Here is a 22,950-nt window from a genome sequence, read left to right on the forward strand (position 1 = left end):
GTTTCAGATGTTCCTTTCTGTTCTTCTGGTGCTGCACTATCTGTAATGACTTAACAGTTCCTGATGATATTTTGGATGGTCCTGAGCTTGTCTCGAATGACTCTTTTATTAGAGTCAGTTCCAGGCTGAGAGCTACTCCAAAGTATCTTGATGACTATGTGACTTAATTTTTTTTTTGTTTTTACAGGAGAGGAGGTGTTATATCCCTTGTTTTAGTTTTCTTTAGTTTACTTGCCTTAATGTTAATCTTGTTTTATGTATTGTGTTTTCTTTTAAGAAGTACTGCTTTTAGGCCATTCTTATCTATGTCATCGTTGCTTAGTAATATTGGAATGTTGGGGCTCTTGCTGCTCAATTGAGACTGGAGCTTGACAGAGTGGCACTCTGGCAGTTTGAGAGCTGTACTTGTTCTTAAGAATAAATCTTCTTTAACCTACAACACTGGATCTGTCTTCACTGGATGTAACAGAACGCTGCTGTGAGTAACCTCCTCTGCTAGAGAAATTGCCTCTTCCTCTTGCTCCACGAAAGGAAGATTTACGAAACTGAAGAGACCCCAGGAACCGTGCAGTCTCAGTATCCTTCTTTATGGCTTGTAAAGCCTCATCCACATGTTGTCCAAAAAGGAACTTCCCATCGTAAACCATGTCCATTATCTTAGATTGGACTTCCAGGCGAAAGGATGTAGATTTCAACCATCCCTGTCTTCTCAAAACAGCTGCACCCGCTAGCTGTCTAAATCCTGTGGCAGCATCAATAATTTCTGATGAAACACATTCTCCCTCTTGCGAAATCTTCTTGGCTTCAGACCTATCCGGCTCTGAAAGCTTTTCAATGTACGGTGATATGTCCGACCACATTTGTCTGTCATACCTCCCAAGTATTGCAAGGGAGTTCGCGACACGGACAGGAGCTGCCGCAATAGTGGAGACCTTTTTTCCTATTGTGTCAAGACGCCTTCCTTCCCTATCCGGGGGAGCAGTGACTTGTGTAGACAGATTTATGGATCTCCTCTGAGCCGCCTGGGCGACCACAGAATCAGTTTTTGCTTGTCCATTAAGGCATGCCGGTAAACTGTTAGGCGCCCTATACTTTTTATCTACCCGAGGTAGAACTGCAGGTAGAGAATTTGGCGTAGCCATTACCTTAAGGCCTTTGTTCCAGATAAAATCAATTATAGGAATGGACCAACTTTGTTTTTGCGATAAGTCCTTAAAATCATACAAAAAACACTCATCCTGCTTAGCTTCCATCGTGATGAGGAACCTCTTTGTTGCCCTTCCCATGATTTGATGGAAGGTTGCGATGTCCACCGGCGGAGATTCCGCCGTAGGTTGGCTAACTGGAGATGGAGTTTGTGCCGGATACTCATCCCACTCCGACGATACCGACTTGTCTACCTCGCCTTCTTCTTGTTCCTCCTCTTCCGAAGAGTCATCATCCTGCACCTGATGAGATGGCCCTGGTGAAGAGGCTACTGCAGGCCTTAACTCCGTAGTTTGTTGCGGAGAAGCTGGTATTTGAGACCCTAGCGTTGCCGTTGTTCTTGGTACCGGCGTAGAGAGGCGAGAATCATCTGATTTTGATGGTGGAAAACGACGATAATAATCGCTTAGCATATATTGAAGATTATGCAACGGGTCTAAAGGCATTTGTGTGGTAGGCGCAGACACAGGAGCCCGACCAGAGGGCTCAAGGAATTGGTCCTCCTCATCTTGTTCTTCATCCTGAAATTTGATTAGCAGCTCAGATGGGCTTCTGGCTGCACGGAAAGTATCATCCTCATAAGATTCCTCTTCCTCTGAATCTAGCAATTTTTCTGGTAGTTTCAATGGAGAAGCTACCTCAACCTCAGCTTTCCTCTTCCTAGAGGATACAGAAGACCCTGAGGCGATGCTCCCTACCTCAGAAACGGGGTTATCCTTGTCCTTTATCCTCTGGAGCCACAGGAGAAGACAATCATCTCTGTCCCTGAAGGTTTTCTGAGGAAACGTTCTGCAGATTTTACATTCCTTTGCCTCATGATCAGGATACAAACAATATATACATTTTTTGTGAGGATCCTCCTTGAACAGCCTTAGCTTTCCACAGGAATCACAAGCCCTAAAAAGGGATTTTGAAGTAGACATCTTTAGAAGGTAAAAAACCAACCAAAGTAAGAAGAAACTGAGCAGAGCTCAGGCAGACTCTTCACACGACGTGCGGTAGAAAATCTGAAAGCCTGAGCCTCTGGGGAGAACATTCTGGTGGGTGCTGTCGCCTGATTAGCTGTAGTTTGGTCTCTACAAAATGACTAGGATAGTCATGAGTGTGGGAGCTTTTGCTCCTGCAGCTGAGGGCTACTTTACTTCCTGGTTGGTTATTACCAAGGTTTTTTGGTTATTACAGGCAATTATTGCTTTTTTATATACCGTGGGACTCCCACTCCGATGACGGGGAATGATTCAGGCATGTGAATCTATGAAAGACACCCCAATACTGGAGAATTATTTTGACTGTCATTTGGTGATACAGTATAGCCCATGGTCTGCAATCAAACTACACACAGGTGTTTCCAGGACTCTACTGTAAGCAGCCAGTGATTTTTCCAGGGAGTGAATGTTTGTCTTGAGTTAAGAACCTCACTGGACCACTTACAAGTCACTATAACCCACTTATTTGGTATATAGAGAACCACAAATCTATCAGATTTGCAGTGTGCTAAAGATGCACAGAAAATGTAAATGGATGCATGAATTAATACTTTGTATCACAGACCTTCATACGAATGCTATGCTATTTTTTTCTCATCTGCACAATATGATTTTTACTGAATTTGCATCCCAATTCTACATTCAATTATATGATTTTCGTTTGCACAGCAGATCAAACATTTTACATAGCTATTGTAAATTCTTCAAATAATAAATAGAATGAAAATATAAAGTTGTCTTTATTAAAATATGGAAGAAGAATTGTCTTTAAGAGAAACAAGTTCAAATGTATACAAGTATAAAGTAGCATCTTTATAAACACAATTCATTTAAAGCTCCGAGGCATGGTTGAGGCAAGTGCTTAAAATATAAGTTCCAACAGTACTCTTGAATAACTCAGGTCATTCCTGAATGTTAAGGATATTGATTCTGTGGAATGGAATCGCTGCGTATCCTAATTAAATTCTATAACAATGGCATATGCAGCAATGTTAAAATGGGCACACATGATCAATAAAATTCTGCTATTGTCACATTAGCATGCTAATGAAAAGGAAGTTAATACTGACTGGGGTATAACGGTTTGTAAAGAGCACTTAGACAATCTGTTTTGCAAACAAAATTATTAAACTATTTACATCTGAAAAAAATAGAAAAAACCCTTTCCAAACAGACTGAAGGAGAGCTGTCTAGTGCTCTGCAAAGCTTGGAATTGTATTACACTTGGTTAAGATTTTGGACCACTGACAGTGGTGCGAACACCAAATTCAACGAGTCAAAACATCATAAGAACAAATGATCTACCTTCAGAACATCCATGATTTCTTCAATGTGGTATAGGTTTAGTGTTTCTTCCTTTAAATGTCCTGGTTGAGTCTATGCATGTCTGCCCATGCATTTATGGTTTTATAAATACATTTTAAAGCAGCATTAGTTCAAAATGAAAAAGTACTCTGCATCAATAATTGCTTATTTCCAGCACAGATTTTCTAAACACCACAGGATTTGTGCTTCCAAGATCAGTTGTCTGTGACTATTCCAAAGCTGCAAGTCATCAAATCCATCTATTTTGATCATATAAGATCGGATATACAAACAAGACAAATGTTTATTAGCAATATCTTATACATGTTCAGGTTTCATCTTCAGAGTAATAGTCTTCATCACGAACTTCTCTGTATTTCATGGCGGACCCTTCATCAGGATTGAATTTAACCATTTTTATATTCAGTCTTTCAGCAAGCTTCTGTGCTGCCAATTTAGCGTGCATTTCCTAAACAAACAAACAAATCACAAAACATGTTATTCTATGCATAATTCACAAAGTAGTGCACTTGTGAAGTTTTCACCAAAGGGTAACAATGCAAGCAATGCTACTCTAGCACAGGGTCCTCAAAAGACAGTCCAGGACGGCCGGATCTATTCTGATTTTTTAGCGTATCCCCAGTTAGATAAACATAGGTATCTTAAAAATGTGGCATGGATTTGGCTGTCCAGGACTGACTTTGGAGAACTCTGCTCTAGCCTAGCACACTCGCTAATCCCCAATATCCACTCTCATACTTATGCTCACCAACTGAGCCCTTGAACCCCAGTCTCATTTGAGTTAAGGCTCTTGTTCAGTATGCAAATGCGCTACATTTGAAACTGAGCTGTGAATATGTATAGTATAGTGTGGCGGATGTAGAATACTGAGTGCTGCACAAATGCTGCTCTCACATTTACCTTGTAACAACAGCAAGGACATACACAAATAGACTCACAAAGGAAAGTAGAAATATTTATCTCCCACACTGAGTAGAAGGCATTTCAATTTTTTGCAGTTGCTGGTGCAAGCAGACCTTGCTTTATGGACCACAATTGTGCATTTAATTCTGTAAGAATTTTAACATTAAAACCGTGCTGTGTTTTACATAATTGTGTTGAAAATCTGAAAATCGTTATACATGGACATATTCCTGAAATACAGCGTCTCTCATCATAAGTAAAGTACTGGAATTTTCAAGGTAAAACAAACTAGGATGCTTGCTACATATGGTCTAGTAGAACAGTGCTGAACTGAAAATTCGGATTTTTTTTCTCAAGGGTTTTGCATTTGTTATAACTGCAAACTTTACAATGTAGTCACTAGCAAGATGCTATATAATCTGGGAAAAACTCAGAAAATGTTGGATGACTCAACATTCTTTCCTAATCACATGAAACCATAAGACAGGCTCCGATAACGAAGCAGAATACAACACAGTATTGGATGGTTATAGAGCTGCCCTACCAAAGATAATCCTACACTGCAAGACAGTAAATAAGGATATTCAATCACAACAGCAACAAAGTGGAAAATCCAGGAAACAGTAGTGCACATATGGCAAATAGCGGAATATCAAAGTTACAGTGAGACTAGTAAAGTGCATGTGAATAAATGAATGTGCATTATAAACCTGTTTTGGGTCCTGGTGAAGGCCCAGTTACTAGAAGGGCAGATGACAGCTGTAACAAACGTAGTGACGCTGGAGCACTTAATTACCTCTGAGAATTTAATTGTACTCATAGTACATGTTCAGGCTAGGGGAACAAAACATTGTAAACAGGGCATCCTACTAGGCCACTGTACCATTTTGTTTCACGGGGTCCTGTAGATCAAGAGCTCCCTTGCGTGAAGGGAAGTCGATCCAAATATACCATCTCTCCTGGAAGTGGACTTAATGATGAAGGATACCACAGACCTTCTGTGGGTAGGAGTCATTTTTTCCAATGCTGTGAAAACTTGTGAATAGGGTAGGAAAGGGGCAACAAAACGGTAATCAAGGTATGAGTTTTCAGTTCTCAAAATTAAGGGATGGGGGTCTTTTCTTTATTGTTTTCCATGTAGCTTGGGAAGAGGGTCTGGCCTTCGAAAACTCCTATATCTCCCCTGTATTCATATGAATGTGCGTTATACCATAGTTATAGATTTAATTACACTGTTCACTAAACAGTAATAGGAATATTACTGAGAAAACAGCATGAGCCTTTATTTGGCAAAATGCCCTCTCTCTCACACTTACTGTCAGAAATTGTAATATTTCCAACTATACCTCATAAGTCTGTTTCTGGACCATCTGAAGCATAACAGACTCTTCAATAGGTAGTATCTGTGCAGGCATATAATTAAGAGGTGGAACACAGGCTGAAGTATAGTCGCTGTGATGTTGGTCTCTTATAAGTTTTGCTTCAGCAGACACTCTTGATTCAATTCTCCTTGGTGTGTGGCCGGGTGATGAACTGTGAGAAGACTCATTTGATCCAGAAAGCAATCTGAAAAGTAACATGTTTAAAGAATGACTTACAATAAATTATAGTAGAAAAACAATTTAAAGAAAGACAGCTCAAGGATATTTACTTGCATCACAAATCACAAAACATGTCTAATATATCTTCGGATAGACACGGGTTTCAAATGTTTCAGTGCAGAAACGTATGCTTTCACAACAGTGAACTAAGATTTCCCAGTAGATCATCGGTATGTAATCAGAGCCGTACCAAAATTGAACAAACTTGAGTTTTTCCAACTTACTTTAAATTACCTCACCCTAAATGTACTAAACTAAAAGAATGCGTTGTGGTCAGCAAAGTAATTGCAGCCTCATGAAAGGCAACCTTTAAGCTGAGTTGAAGGTGGAAAAGACAGGTTCACATTTACAGAATGCAGATGATTCTGAGCATAAGTGTATGGTCTTTACAAATCAGGTGTTATAAGATAGCCTTACTGAAGTGATAAACTAGCTAGGAGTAAAATAGATTTGCATTACTTAGAACAGAAGTTTCCAACCTTTTCTGTGGTAAGAGCTACTTCTGGATATTGGAAACAATCCTGAGCTACCTTCTAATATAAGGGTGTTTTATAAGGGTACATAAAGTAAGAGAAATAAAGGTGAAAGAGAGGTTGAGAAAGAGAAGGAGAAAGGAGAAGCGAGAGCAAAAGAGAAAAGGGTAGAAATAAAGTTGTGGCTAATCAAAAAAAACAACAAGAAGAGAGTAAGTGAAAAAAGACAGGAGAGTGGGTAGAATAACAAATACAAACAATAAGATTGAAAAAGAAAGGAAGAAAAAAGAAACTAAACTAAGGAGAAAGAAAAAGTAAAGGCTAAGATTAAAAAAGAAGCTAACAAAGAAACACAAAAGTGAAAGTAGAGGGGGAAAGATAAATAAATAGGTAAGAACCAGTCCCGAGCAAGTAAGAAATAAATGAGAAGGAAAAAGAAAAAGAGAACAAGTTGAGTAGACTCTCAGATTAGCGCTGTGGTATCATCCTGTTTCCTCAAGCTCCGCGTCATACGCAAGATTTCTCACTTCTTCTCCACTGCAGCTCTGAAAATGATCCTACTAGCTATGATTGTATCGCGCCTGGACTATGGCAACGCGCTATACGCCAGGGCTCCAGCACACGAGCTGCGACGTCTTCAATTGATTCAGAATCAAGCCGCTCGTCTAATCTTTAAACTGCCCAAGCATCATCATGTGACTCCTCTGCTAAAATCCTTACACTGGCTCCCTCTATCGGAACGCTCTTTGTTCAAAACGGGATGCTTTATCTTCCAGGCATTAGCAGGCAGCGGGCCAGCATTTCTAGCTTCTAAAATCACAGCTTATGTTCCTAATAGGGACCTGCGGTCCTCCTCCAAGCTCCTCTTGTGCGTCCCCCGATTTAGGAGGAAAAATGATGGCGGCATGAGGTTCTCTACTGTGGCCCCAGCCTTTTGGAATGCTCTTCCCTTTAGTATTAGGACAGCTGCCTCCTACTCGATCTTTCGCAGGGCTCTCAAGATCCAGCTCTTTTCACGTGTATTCTCTTAATAGGCGGCCCCCCTTCCTGCTTTTCCGGTATGTCCATCCTCAGCGCCAAGAAACCGTTCGGTATACGAGCGCTTTATAAATGTTTCAAAATATAGGAAAGGAAGAAAGGTAGAAGATAGAAAAAATAGAAAGACCAGAAAAGAAAAAACAAAGAGTTAAAGAGTGAAAGAAAGAAAAACTGGAAAGGAGAAAAAGAATTGAAGAATACAAAAGGGGAAGAAAAAAGTAACAAAGAAACAGAAAGGAGATTCAAGGGAGTTTAGTACGGGAAGCATCTCCGACCAACGGTACGCATAGTAGGCTGGACCGCGTACTCGCGGCTAACTTCACCACCTCCATTGCCTTGTCTGTCACTCACCAGGCTCGGTATCTATCGGATCATGCCCCGGTGACGTGTGTGGCGCAGTGGCCTGATCGAGCCGCGCGTCCGCGGACGTGGAGATTGCCGGCTGACCTGCTGCAGGATCAGGTGGCCTGGGAACATGTGGCGGAGTCACTGACAGGTTATCTGGAGCTCAATTGGGAGGGGGAGGACTTGCCTTATTCCACTAAGTGGGAAGCTTTAAAGGCAGTGGTGCGAGGCGCGTGTATGGGCCTCTCCTATGGGGTCCGGAAACAATTGTTGTCTGACTTGCGAGATGCGGAGCTGGTGCTCCAACGAGCCCAGACTCGTGCGGATCCGGGAGCACTGGACCTTCGGGCTGAGAGTGAGGCCTTAGTGTCGATCCATGACATACTCACACGGCTTGATAAATTCACGCTGGGTCAGTATAGGCAACGTCTTCACCGTGAGGGGGATAAGTCCGGCCGCTTATTGGCCTGGATTCTGAAGCGGGAGTTCGCGCCCGAAAGGATAGTAGCCCTACGAAACCCTACTGGAACTATGGTCCACTCTGAAATTGACGTTCTTGAGGTTCTTCGGGGCCATCTGCAGACTGTCTACGAAGCTGACCCATTACTCTCGGAGGATGGCAGCCAATCGTATCTCGATGATGTCCAACTCCAGACCCTGCCGGAAGCTGCGATGGAAGAACTGGACTCCCACCTGACGCTGGGTGAGATTACGGCAGCGATGGCTGCCCTCCCCCGCGCTAAGGCCCCTGGTGGTGATGGGAATCCGGTCGAGTTTTACCACACGTTCGGGGATATCCTGGCCCCCCTCCTTTTGCAGGTCTACAATGAAGCCCCGCGTGTTGGCACTCTTCCGCCTACTATGAATCAAGGAGAGGTATGCATGATTCTGAAGCCTGGCGGCGACAACACTGATCCCGCGGAGTATCGTCCTATCACGCTGCTGAATACAGATGCGAAAATCCTTACTAAATTATTGTCCATGCGCCTCGCCCCACTCATGACTCGACTAATCCACCCTGACCAATGCGGCTTTATTCCGGGTCGTAACACGGCAATGAATTTACGTCGCCTGAATCACATACTGCATGAAGTGAAGGGGCGAGAGGGTCCTCTCGTGTTGGTCTCGGTTGACTTGGCCAAGGCCTTTGATACAGTGCATTGGGGCTATCTGCTGCAGGTATTTCAGAAAATAGGGTTTGGACCTCGATTTCGAGACTGGATCCGCGTGCTCTACAAGGAGCCCCGAGCCAGGGTGCGCCTGGGATCAGCCCGATCGGCGGAGTGGTCGCTTGGGAGGGGCACTCGACAGGGCTGCCCTCTCTCCCCTCTCCTATTTGCTCTTGCAATTGAGCCCCTCGCCGTTTCCGCCCGTACTGAACTACAGACTTGGGGCATAATGGTGGGGGACACCACCAACGTGGTCTCCCTTTATGCGGATGATGCGCTTTTCTATCTGACCTCCCCAGCTGAGGCCCTCCCCGCTTTGATGCGAGTCCGTGACAAATTTGGCACTGCCTCTGGGTTGCGCATAAATGTCGCTAAATCTCTAGTTTTTCCACTGACCGACACTGTCCCGGACCCCAACATGGAGCTTCAACGATTGGGCCTCCGTTATGAACGAACGGCATTCCGATATTTGGGTATCCAGGTGGCCGCATCCACAGAGACTTTGATGACCTATAATATTGACAGGATACTCACGGCCCTACGCAAATCTATTACCTTTTGGAACACACTCCCCCTCTCTCTCATGGGGCGTTTGGCAGTGGCCAAAATGGTGATGCTCCCTAGGGTCCTAAATGTTTTGCAGAACTCTCTGTGTCCGTTACCTCCCTGAGTGTTCCGCACATTGAACTCTCTCCTCACCTCCCTGCTTTGGGCGGGTGGGCACAGTAGAGTCGCTTTGCGCACGGTGACGAGGAGTTGGGATGAAGGTGGCCTCGAGGCCCCGAGATTTGACCTCTACTACTACGCGGCGCAGCTTCTCCAGGCCGCCAGATGGTTTGCCGATGATGTTAATTGGGAACTGGCATTACTAGCTGGTACGGCGACTGATAGGGCCCTGCAGGAAGCCTTGATGCAAGGTCTCGGAACAGATGACACTTTGCCTTACGTGGTGCGTCACACTGCTAATGTTTGGCAGCGCTTTGTCGAAAAAGTGTTGTGTCGTGCGCCGTTCCATAGGGAGCTCCCAATCTGGATATTGGCTCCGGTTGGAGGAAAGCATGTCTTTTCGGGAGTGGCGATCTGGTGGATGCGAGACCCTAGCAGACCTCTATCCGAACGACACCTTTGTGTCCTTTGAAGGTGCCAGGGAGTCCTTTGGGCTGAGTGAGGGACAATACCTCCATTACGGTAGTCTCCAGGATGTGGCCAAGATCACATGGCCCCAGTTCCCAGAAGCGCCTCCGCTCACTAATACCCTCGACATCATCATGTCCTGTGGGAGGGGTAGACGCCTGATCTCCCTCCTCTATTCCGCTATGCGCCGGGATTCAACCCCCCCCCGTTGGCTCCGGCCTGGGTTGCCTGGGAAACAGACCTGGGTGTAGAATTGGAGCCTGCCCAAAGAAAGCGGATTGGGCTGTTGACCCACAAGTTCTCCTGCAATGCACGCTTTAAACTTATACACTTTAATTTTGTCCACCGCACATACATGACGCCGGTCTCCCTTCATTGCATATCGGCGGATAGGCGCCATACTTGTCCTAGGTGTGGAGTGAGAATGGCGGGCTTCCTGCACTTGGCATGGGAATGTCCTCTTATCCAGGACTTTTGGCACAAGGTAGTGAGGTATATCGTCCAGGCTACGCGACTTAGGCTTCTACTGGACCTACTCCAATGTCTGCTTGCACTGGTGCCCAAACCTAAAAATAAGAGACTATCTTATAAGTTCCTGCAACTCCTACTAGTCTTGGCTGGGAGACGAGTGGCTATCACTTGGATGGGTCACAGGGCGCCGGAGATTTCCCTATGGTTGAGGGACGCGAGGGAATGGGCTTTAGCCGAAGAGACCCATATGCAGCGTACCCGTAGAGATGGAAAGTTGCAGGATGATCTACTGGCTTGGAGGATGCTATGCATGGAGGGCCTGGCAGAGGACGACTCAGATGCCACCAGCGCTGAGTTGTTTTCTTCTGATGATTCGGGGTCTGAATGTGGAGGGAGAGTGGTGAAGGGGAGGGCCGTGGGACCGTGTAGGTGTCCTCTGTTGCCACGTTACAGTACCTTAATATGTATGTATGAATATAGCTGAGATTCTCATAGGCCTATGTAGTCTTAAATTGACTAGGCCTCGCTGGCCCTCACACAAATATCCTACTCTATTGGATCAGTACTAGCGATGCCATTCTAGGGGTAAAATTGTTGTTGTTCAACTGTTATGTGCTATATAGATATGACGTGCTAAAAAATGGCGAAGACATTGATACGTTTCCTATCCTTGGAGCGCAAATGCAGATTTCCCCTTTGTTAAACATGACCTGATCCTGCGCCGCCCAGCCTCCGGGATGTGGGCCATACATGGCTGTCTAGTGTTCTTGGAACTGCATACTCTTGCTGATTGTATGTCAATAGTGTTAATGTTGATATGCTTTGTGCCTCACTTTTTATGTGACTTCGCAACAATAAAAATATGTTTTAAAATAAAAAGTACGGGAAGCATGGAGAAAAGGAAGACAGCTAAAAATTGAAAGACAAAGAAGAATAAAGAAAGGAGAAAAAGAAGAGAAGGTGAGAAACAAGTTGAGAATGAAAGAAGAAAAAGGAGAAAGTGGTGAGGAATAGAAAAATGGAGAAAAAAAGGAAAGTGAAGAAAAAAGAAAACACGAAACAGTGAAAAAAGAAAAAGAAACAACAAAATAATGAAAAGAACTAAGTAGCAAAAGAAATTTCTTAAGCACCACAGACAGTGTGGCACTGTGTTTCAAAGTGCTGTCATAGCATTTTAGACCCCTGCATATCGTCAAACCAGCTGGCATGTGATTATGTGTGAGCTACTCAGAGGCAGATACTGTTGGCGACCCCTGACCTAGAAAAAAGCAGAAAGGAGTGGTTTCCCTTTTTAGAAAAAATAAAGAAAAGAAAAGAAACAAAAATCAAATATGCCACTTATTACTTAAGTTTGTGAGAAACTAAATTATATGCTGAAGAAGACCTAGTCTTGCATGCAAGCTACATCTATAGCAAGGATCCAGCCACTCTGAAATACAGTGGCCGACGTGGTGTAGTGTGAAAACTTAGCCTAAGTCTTTACACGGATGTAGGACAATTCTGTTCAAATGTCCCGCACGCAAACTTACAAGAGTGAATGTACTAGCAGTTTCCATAACAGCACAGCTGCTGCTTAGTCAGTCCAGTAGCGTGATTGAACTAAATGAAGTTTCATGCATTCTTGTAGCATACACATTCTGTCACACTGCGTTACACTAAAAAAAAATGACATAGTTCAACTTTCACACCTTGGCTTCAGGGCCGGACTGGAAACCAAAACCAGCCCTGGCAAAGTGCTCGGCCGGCCCCCCCCCCCACCTTGGGGAGCCGCCAAGCTCTTTGTCAGGGCCGGTTTTCGGCCGATTTTGGTACAGCTATGCTGCAAAAAAGGCCCTGTAACAAAATCGGGCACCAGGGGATTGCCCGGTGCCCGTTACGGCCAGTCCGGCCCTGCTGGGCTTGTTTTTAAGCAAAAACATGATTTCATTCTATGGTGTGGTTGTCCTATCAAAGACCCTGATTATGATGAGACGGTCGGGCCGCCAACCGACTGCCGCCAGCCAGTTTTAGGATACTGGCGGTCAGACCCACAGCTGTCACAGATCTGACAGTATGGCTGGCGGAGGAGTATCCCAGAATGGCAGCGGTGCCAAGGCAGCTATCGCCGTCGGGATTACGATATCCCTTCCCGACAGCCTTTTCATGACCAGAAAGGCGCCATGAAATGTTTGTCGGAAAGGGATCGGGGACATCATAGGTCAATGAAAAGTGTCCCATGGTGTACATGTAATACCCCGATTTACCTACGTGCATTGTGTGCAAGGACGTGCAGGAGGTGCTGTAACCCTATTTCATGGGCATTGCATGCCACGGTCGTGGTACCAGTGGCTTTCTGACCGCCAGCCAGGCGGTCAGTGTCTGTAGCTGCTTTCACCTGTGATTAGTTTTGATTACAGCAAATAAAAGAGGCATCCGCTACTTTAGACGTCCATTACTTTAAATCTCACAGAGTACTCTCAAAAAGGACGAAACTACTGCCGGAATTGACGTCATGAAGTCTGACTGGATGAACACACAACAAATATCTTAAAGCAGATTAATCGATTTTCAAGTACTGATAGCAGGAACTATTTGCATAGGAAACAGTGATTTAAAACTGCTGAGGGATGACTTACTATCTTGGCTTCCACACAGTATTCATGTGCATTTGTTTCTTCTTTTAACCAAAAAATATCCCGTGTACGAGGATTTACTAACACGCATAAAAGGATAGCAAATGCTGACCTGCTTCCGGTGCCAGTAAAATGCTATTTGTGGCACAAGTCCTCTTTCTGTTTCAAACAAGAGTGTTGTGTAGTGCTCCAGGCTCTGTGAGTGTGATATTACTGTTCCAGGACGGCAGAATGCGAGCTGCACTATGAATTCACGCAGGTCATTTCTGGCAGATGCGAGGCATGGCGAGAAGCAGTTGAACGCAACTCGGTACCGATGGAGCACTTATAAAGGTGATCAAGCATGGGTAGTAACAGGAGTGAAAAGGGGAGAAGAGCACAAGTCCAGCCCTCTCAGCTCGAAGTCCTGTTGACAGCATTTTGGAAAATGTTGTGAAGATTCGTCAAACAGCGCCAAAAATATAGCAAGTTAAAAAAAACAACGTTTTTCCTATGGAAATTAGGTCCTAAGTATGTGCATTTTTATATATACATATGCTAAAAAGAACAAAGATTACAGGGATGTTATAGTTAAGACTCCGATCTCGTACAAAACCAGTGAAATTCAGCAGTAATAGTTACCTGAGCTAACTACAACTTACGCCGTCGCAATGCACTACTTATTACCTCACATATTACATCACTAATAACATAGTCAGTGACCTCTCAAATGCAAAAAACTGATGACATCAAGAGAGCGTGATTTTAAGAGTTTATGAGCATATATTCTAGCCTACTACAAAGGTTAAATTAGTATACTAGGTGCACCACTACTGAGTGAATCTACTTCTAACATATATTATGTGAGTGGCTGTGTGATTGCATGTATCCTTGTGAGTGGCTGTATGCGTGTATAAGTGGGTGTGGGAGTAGCTGTGTGGGTGTGTGAGTAGCTGTGTGGGTGTGCGAGTAGCTGTGTGGGTGTGCGAGTAGCTGTGTGGGTGTGTGAGTAGCTGTGTGGGTGTGTGAGTAGCTGTGTGGGTGTGTGAGTAGCTGTGTGGGTGAGTGAGATGCTGTGTGAGTTGTTCTATTGGTAAGTGAAGAGGTACGTCAGTGACTGTACGGCGAGTGAGTGGCGTGAGTGTCTATGGGCGGGTAACTGGGTGTGTAGTGACTGTATGGGGGAGGAAGTGGGTGGGTATATGTGCAAGTGGCTGTATGGGTGAGTGATTGTATGTATGTCTGTATTGGTATGGATGTGGTTGTGTGAGCAAGTATGTGAGTGCTTCTATGGGTGAGTTGCTGTGTTTAGATGATGTATGGGTGAATGAGTGGGTGTGTCAGTGACTGTGTAGATAAATAAGTGGGTAGCTATATAGGAGAGTGCGACTTTGTGACTGGCTTGTAGAGTGCGTGACTGGTTATATAAGTTGCTGTATGGGTGAGTGAATGGTTGTGTGAGTACCTCTATGGAAGAGACAGTGTGAGTACTGGTATGGGTCAGTGAATGGTGTGTGAGTAGTTGTGCAGGTGTGTGAGTGGGCGTACGAGAGGTTGTATGGCATTATGAGGTGTTCTGTAGATGTCATCAGTGATATAATTTGCGATGTCATCAGTGATGTCACTGACCACATCATGAGTAATGTAATATGTGAGGTCATAAACAGTGCATTGCGGGGCATAAGTAATAGTTAGCTGAGATAACTATAACAGCTGAATTTCACTGGATTTATACCAGTGAAACATGAGCCTAACTATAACGTCCCTGTAATCCTTGTTTTTTTTTCAGTTAACTTCTAAAGTTATTTTAAATTACATTATCCAACTATAACGCCCCTGTAACCTTTGGTTTTTATGGTGAATTTCTATGATTTTTTAACTAGTAGTTGCGTTTGCAGAATGGTGGAGAAAAGGGGCAGACCTCTGAGTAGCTTGCTGAAATCCTGCTGTGTCAGATTTACTAGAGATAACAGGAGGGTTTCTGGCCCCCCAAGAACCATCAGCATCCTAGAGGACTTCATCCCCCAACAAGTCTTGAGCCAGGAGGCACCTTTGTAAAATGGTGGAGAAAGGGGGCGTGGCCTCCGAACACCTCTCAGAAAAGAATGCAGGACGTTGCAGCCTGGATGAGCAACAGCTGCCTAAAGCTCAACTCCAAGAAGACAGTAGTCATCGTCCTCTGAACCACCCCTTCAGCATGAGACAACACATGGTGGCCCACCGCCCTCGGCACCCCACGGACCATGCTAGAAACCTCAGCATTCAACTCGACTCATCCCTCTCCATGAACAGACAGGTCAACCCAGTCTCCTGCAGCTGCTTCAACACCCTCTGCATCCTCCGTAAGATGTTCAAATGGATCCCTCCGCCCCCCTCCTCCCCGAGTCAAGGAAGACAGTCACTCATGCAATCCTCACGTGCAGGCTGGACTATGGAAACAGACTCTACACCGGCATAAACAAGTCCCTACTCCGCAAACTCCAGATGATACAGAACACCGCCGCCAGACTTGTCCTCGGCATCCCTCAACGCAAGCACATCAGCCAACACCTACGGAAGCTCAACTGGCACCCCATAGAATTGAATTTATTTGAATTTATTTAATTTATAAAGCGCTAACAATCATCCAGAGTAGGATATCACGGCGCTGTAGTAACTAATTATGTGTGATGGATAGACATGGTCATGTTAGATTAGTCAGATTTAGGGAAGAGGAAGGTTTTCAGATGCTTCCTGAATGCCAAATGGCATTCCGTGAGTCTGAGGGCCACGGGCAGTTTGTTCCACTTGGTTGCGGCTATGTGAGAGAAGGCTCGCTCTCCCATCCTGGCTCTCTTCACCCGAGTGGTTCTTGCTCTTGCCATGAATTGGGAGCGAAGATTTCTAGTTGGAGCATAAAACTGGATCCTGTTTCTAAGAATACATGGGCCAGTATTGTGCAGTACTCTGTGTGTTATACACATCATTTTGAAAGTTGCTCTTTGCTTCATTGGCAGCCAATGGAGCTGACGTAGGCAGCTATTGGCTGAGTCAAACTTCCTTTTCATGCAGACGGCCTTGGCCGCTGCGTTCTGCACCATTTGAAGTTTAGTGAAAAGATATTCTGCCATGCCTATAAACAGGGAGTGTCCGTAGTCCAGACTGCTCATCAACAGAGACTGAACCAGGATCTTTCTGCACTCTAAGGGGATCCAGGGGAAGACCCTTCTAAGCATCTTTAGTACAGCGAAACCTTTGCCACATATAGTGGATACATGAGATTTCATAGATAGAGAAGTATCAAGCATTACTCCTAGGTTTCTTGCTGTTAGTGTCTGAGCTGGTGGAGTACCCAGGGATTCTGGCCACCAGCTGTCATTCCACAGTTGAGTGTGTCCACCAAACAGCAATATCTCCGATTTGTCTGCATTTAGTTTAAGACAATGGTTGTGCATCCAATCAGACAGTTCTGAGAGGCAATTTAGGAGCCTATCCCTGGGGTCGTTCCTCTCATCCAGGATTACAGTTAGTTGGGTGTCGTCTGCGTAAGAACAGATTTCGACACCCCACTTTCTGCCTATAGCTGCCAGAGAAGACACTAAAACGTTGAACAACGTTGGACTTAGTGAGGCCCCCTGTGGGCCCCCTGTGGGACCCCATATTTGATGTTCCGGCGCGGGGATGAAAAATTGCCCATGTGCACTGATTGCGTTCTGTCCGATAGAAAGGATTGCAACCCCCCCAGTGCTCTGCCCCTGATGCCTTTAGCTGCCAAAGTTCTTAGTAGCATGTTTTGTGTTACGGTATCAAACGCCGCCGAGAGGTCCAGTAATATCAAGGCGACTGTTTTCCCCTGGTCTACAAGCATTCTGATATTATACAGCACGGACAGGAGCGTAGTTTCCGTGCTGTTGTTGGCCCTGAAACCCGTTTGTGAAATATCTAGTAAGTTGTTTGTTTCAAGAAAGCTGGTTAGCTGCCTATTAACCAGTTTTTCTAATACTTTAGACAAGTAGGGTAGCTGAGATATGGGTCTATAATTGGCTGGGTTATTGATGTCTAAGCCTGGTTTTTTTTTAGAAGAGGGGTAACTGTGGCATTTTTCCAGCTGATTGGGAATTCCGCGGTTTTCAGCGAATGGTTCAGTAGTTGAGTCACTGCTGGGCAAATTATTGGAGTGAGTTGTGAAAAGATATGATGGGGACAGGGGTCCAGGGGGGGCCTGATTTGATTTCTAGCATAACTTTGCCCACTTCCTCTTCCGAGAAAGGACCAAAGCTAGAGCAACCGTCCTGGTCCTCCGGGCCTTCCGCTTTGGGGCTAGGAAATGACGAATCATTCGATTGGGGGGTGGAAAATGCCGAATAGATCATGTCTATTTTCTCACTGAAAAAATCGTTCATTTTATCACAGCCAACTTGTGTGGGGGCCAGATTTGATGAAAGACTGGTAGGATTGCATAGCTCTTTGACTATTTTAAAAAGCTCTTTAGACAAATCTTTATTTTCTGTTATCCTGCGAGAGAAGTAATCCTTCTTCGCTCTCCGAATGGCTTTGATGTATTGTATAAATTCTTTCTTATATGCCAGTCTCGTCTCCTGGGTTTTTGTTAATCTCCATTTGTGTTCGAGCAGTGAGCATTTTCTTTTTGCCACCTTTAGTTCTGGCCCATACCAGTTTTCTGAGATGGTACGCCTGGGTTTGGTGTTAAGATGAAGCAGAGAGCAATGTTCCAGTGCTTTCGTGATATAGTTCTGAAGCGTATCTGTTCTACATAGGAGTAGGTGAAGTGTTGCCGAAAAGTCTCTACATTGAACTTTTTCCAGCTCCTCCTTTGAGTTGCTGCTGGACATGAGTGTCTGGTATTTGTAATCGATAGGCCGATGTTGAACTCGATCATAGAATGATCTGTCCATGGCAAAGATTTTATCTCTTTAATGAAAATAGGATTAATATTAGAAAACATCAGGTCTAGAATATGTCCCGCCTTGTGGGTTGGTTGATCGATTCTCTGAGATAGTTGAAGGATTTCCATGTTCTCTACTAGAGAAGAGAGTCACTTTCAAGATCCTTAACCACACCTACACAACACCGGACCCAAATACCTCAATGACAGAGTCACCCTCCATGTACCCAAAAGAACCTCCCATCAGTCGACCATATCCTCGCTGAAACCCCATGCATCCACAGAACCATAGCAAGCAGAAGATCCTTCTCCTACATCCCGGCCAAGACGTGGTATGAGCTCACGACAGACATCAGACACGCCCCGTCTCTAAACACCTTCAGGAAGAGTCAAGACCTGGCTCTTCGGCTGAACAGCACTGCTGACCCCTCCCCCCAAGCGCCTTGAGACCCTTACAGGTAAGTGGCACGCTTACAATTCCCCCGATTGATTGATTGGGACTTACTGGAAGTAACAGGAGGGCTTGTTGGCCCCAAAGGACAGGGCCAAAGGGGAGAATCACTTACCTGCCGCCACCGCCGAGAGTCACTCCACGCCAGCAGGGAACACCAGAGCAGACGCTCAAGCCGCCACCGCCGAGAGTCACACCAGGGCATTGGAAACCGCGCCGCCGCTCCGGGAGGACTACAACTCCCGGCAGGCATCGCGGCGGCGCGCGGGAGTGACGCGGAACGCGCCAGCAGGGCGCACACAGCTGCTTAAAGGGAGGAGGAGACCGGCAGAGCGGGGGGAGAATCACTTACCTGCCGCCACCGCCGAGAGTCACTCCACGCCAGCAGGGAACACCAGAGCAGACGCTCAAGCCGCCACCGCCGAGAGTCACACCAGGGCATTGGAAACCGCGCCGCCGCTCCGGGAGGACTACAACTCCCGGCAGGCATCGCGGCGGCGCGCGGGAGTGACGCGGAACGCGCCAGCAGGGCGCACACAGCTGCTTAAAGGGAGGAGGAGACCGGCAGAGCGGGGGGAGAATCACTTACCTGCCGCCACCGCCGAGAGTCACTCCACGCCAGCAGGGAACACCAGAGCAGACGCTCAAGCCGCCACCGCCGAGAGTCACACCAGGGCATTGGAAACCGCGCCGCCGCTCCGGGAGGACTACAACTCCCGGCAGGCATCGCGGCGGCGCGCGGGAGTGACGCGGAACGCGCCAGCAGGGCGCACACAGCTGCTTAAAGGGAGGAGGAGACCCGCGTCGCGAGACGCGAGCGGGACGCCCGGGGCGAAGCCCGGGCAAAGGGCGGGCCCTCTGTGGCCCTCCGTGGACCGAGGAGCCGGGCCGGGGCCACTCCCCTTTCATCCATCAATGCTCTCTGCTTGTTTGAACAGCTCCTAAATACGTGAGTGAGATCCTATTTCCTACATAATTACATCTTGTTTTTAATTGAGTTTGGAACTATCAGCCACTATGACCACTAAAGTGGTTACTATGGACAATTTCCTTATAAAAAAGTAGCGCAAATCAACAGCAACAGAAGGGCGTCCTTGGGACTGGAACATTCGCCTGCAATTACTATCACACCTGAGCCCCCAGTTACTGTTCCTGATATCTCTGTGGCAAAGGAACACCCGGTCCCCGCAGGCAAAGTAACTATTGTCACAGCTATGGTCCATGCGGGGCAGCATGATGAAGTCTCTCATGTCCAAGCCCCCATAGGGTTGGGCATATCCTCTACAGGAATAAATGAGCCTGCAACTAAAGAATCTTCTAAAAGATTCAAGAAAGCCCGAGTGAGACGAAGGGGGAAGCAAAGCAAGGCAAGCCATAAACCTACACAAGGAGGGGGGAGTGTGCTTGGAACTGTACCCCTATTCTCTGAGTTGAGGTCTCCCAACTTGGGAGGAACGGGGGATGCAACTTCACTGAGTCGTCTTACAGACTCTGTGATGCTTATTGATTTCTCACAACCAGGGATTATAGACAATATTGATAATCTTCCTCTTGATCCCATTACAATGAGCAAACATCTCTTGTCTAGCACACCAACTAGCTCATCATTACTGGATTCACCTACAGGGAATGATAATGGCAGGTTGTCAGGTTTCCCAAAAATTCCTATTGAGTCATCTTCTAGGTCTTCTATTTCCCCCCTTGCTACAAGAACCAGTAAAAAAAAGGGGGGGCGAGCCACTTTATAATCGAGCACAGAAGATAAGGAAAGGGGCAGCTCATTCCCTACAGTCACAAACTGGTCAAACCTTATTAGGTGAAGAGGCCATGATGGCCAAAATTGTAAAACTTATTAGGGGTGTGATGCAACCGATTCTGGATAAGACCAATATGATGTGTACACACTTAGACATAATAGAGAAAAAGGTTGAACAGAATTCCCTCCTTTTACATGACCTAATAAAGGGCCCGGGAAAAGTTAAGATGAATCCTATAACAAAGACTAACCTACCTGCAAAATCTAAAGTAATAGCGCCCCCCATAACATCAGCTCCCATAATATCAGCAACTAAAGCACCAGCATCTGTGCTAAAAAAGAAACCAGTGCAAGAGAGGGTAATATCGGGTAGCCCCACGATTACATTATTAACTCCAACACCACAATTACCTATAACTCAGCCGGCGGCCCCAGTAATTAAGGATCAAACCCTTAAACCTGGGGGACCTCAAAACCAGGGTGGTAGTAAGGATATATTAACATCTAATTCAAGAAATGGGAATCCACCGACTATTGCCTCGGAAAAGACGAGCCGCACTATAGATTTACCCCCAGACTCTGCCCCTTTCGTTATTGTAATGGCAGGGGTTCCAGAACTGCCTGCAGGTAAATGGGAAGATCATGTAGCCTTACGGAATAAGGTTACCTTTTGGCTCCGAGACAACAGACCGTTACCTGCATCCATCAATGGTGAAATTTTAAGTGTATGGCGGGCCAATTGGGTGGGAGTTAGACCGAAGGATAGGAGGGGTGATGTTATAATCATTAATTTTAAGGATTATAGGGCCGTGAGGCACATTGGAGATTGGTTCGATGCCAGTAGCAGCGATGCCATCTCCACACATCTTTTATCCTATTTCTATCCCTATGCACCATCAAAAGATTATAATAAACGGGGCTGGGATAGGCGGCTATTTAAGAAGCCAACCCATCAACAACGGGGGTCTAGAAATGTGAGATCATGGGATAGGCCCGGTCCAAGGGGTCCACCCCCTTTGTTGGGTAGTCCTGTTTATGTAAATGCTCAGGACCCCCATACTTACATGCAAAGGCCGGAGGTCTTTTATCCCAGATATCAGTTACAAGATCATCAATACCCCACTTTAAATAATCAATACCCACCATATCTGGAGCCTAACCCCCCTCTAGATAGACCATGGAATAACAGAGAATTTTTCCCACACATGTATAATCTACCTACCCAAAATCGCTTCCAGATTTTCTCTGGTCTGGATGGGGTTGATTGACAGCAAGCTCAGATATCCCAAGAAAATCTGGTCGGGAAAAAATTTTCTCCTCCAATTTCCCACCCTCTTATTAAGGGTATGGCTCCCCCTAAAAGTATTGAGGCTCTGAGCGAGTTACCCCAAGAATTGCCCACTTTACAAAAGGTCCTTACTTTTGATAGATTGACACCACGCGACAGTGATACTCTGGAGCAGATGCAATCTATCACAGATGTTAAAAATGGGAGTGGGAAACAAATAACAGATGACCCAATCCAGATAAAGAGCGATCCATGTGCACTGCTGTTTTGGAATATAGCAGGGTTTAGGCAAAAAATTACTAATCCAGCCTGGGAGTCTGTAATAAATGGCCAGGATATAGTGGCCTTGCAAGAAACATGGATTCAGGAATCAATCCATGTAAATGGTTACAGAACATTCTTTACACCAGCTGTTGGAGGTCATTTTGGTAGAGCAAAGGGTGGATTGACCACGCTTGTTTCAAATCAACTTAAAATTAAACAAGCTCATTGTCATTTATACTCCAGTTATTTTCAGCTGATCACCCTAAGGAATTTTAAAGGAGCTGGGGTGCTAATTATTAATTTTTATAATAACGTCCCGAGAGATGAAATTCTGGTTGTTATGAAGCAGCTTAAGGAGGAAGTTCAGTTAGAGTTAGATAAAAATGATAGAGAGTTGGTAATTTTATGGGGGGGGGGGGATTTTAATTGTTCATTATGTACTAAAGGGAATCATGGCCTATGTGGCCTAATGACAGAGAGAGACATGCATTTGACACATTTCGATCATACTCTGATGGGGGACCTGCTTAATGAATTATTATTTACGTTTGATTTAGGGTTTGCTAATGAATCTGCCCTAGAACCCACACCCTTCGCACCGACCTTTGTTGGTAGAGGCTTAGCAACAACCATTGATTTTATTATCGCCTCCAGTAATCTTAATCACAGACTGTTGGGGGTTACAAATATCCAATTACCCATAAGTGACCACCTTCCACAATGTCTTAAGGTAGTAGATTTGTTCCCAGACCCATCGACGGCCGCGCCTCTAGTTGAGACAGCGGTTGATGTTGTCCTTGGGAGACAAAATGGGTACACACTTAAATGGAGCAAAGTAATCCCCACAACCTTTTTTAAGGAAATCTGGGAGGTGTGCTCAAATAGTTTTAGGATTTGCCTGAGTGACAACTCCACTAATGATCAAATTATCGAGCACTTTGGAATAATAGCTACAAACATAAAAAGTAGCCTAAGGGTGGAGGCAAAACGTAGAGGTAAGGGACCCAAGAGTTGGTTTAATAACGCATGCACCAGGGCATTGAAAAATCTAAAACAGGCAGTA

General features: G+C 45.4%; 1 protein-coding gene across 1 annotated transcript in view; it reads right to left on the reverse strand.

Moving 5' to 3' along the window:
* Positions 1-2,913: 2,913 nt before the first annotated feature.
* Positions 2,914-22,950, reverse strand: part of LOC147660920 (DNA-directed RNA polymerase II subunit GRINL1A-like) — a 64,266-nt gene continuing 44,229 nt past the window's right edge. The window contains exons 3-4 of the mRNA XM_086951428.1: positions 5,768-5,987; positions 2,914-3,966 (exon numbers count right to left, since the gene is read on the reverse strand). Of these exons, the coding sequence (XP_086807554.1) occupies positions 3,826-3,966; positions 5,768-5,987 (361 nt within the window). The 3' untranslated portion in view covers positions 2,914-3,825. The remainder of the gene's footprint in view (positions 3,967-5,767; positions 5,988-22,950) is intronic.

Source organism: Lissotriton vulgaris, unplaced genomic scaffold, assembly GCF_964263255.1.
Source record: "Lissotriton vulgaris unplaced genomic scaffold, aLisVul1.2 SCAFFOLD_371, whole genome shotgun sequence".
In the NCBI taxonomy this organism is placed as follows: Eukaryota; Metazoa; Chordata; class Amphibia; order Caudata; family Salamandridae; genus Lissotriton; species Lissotriton vulgaris.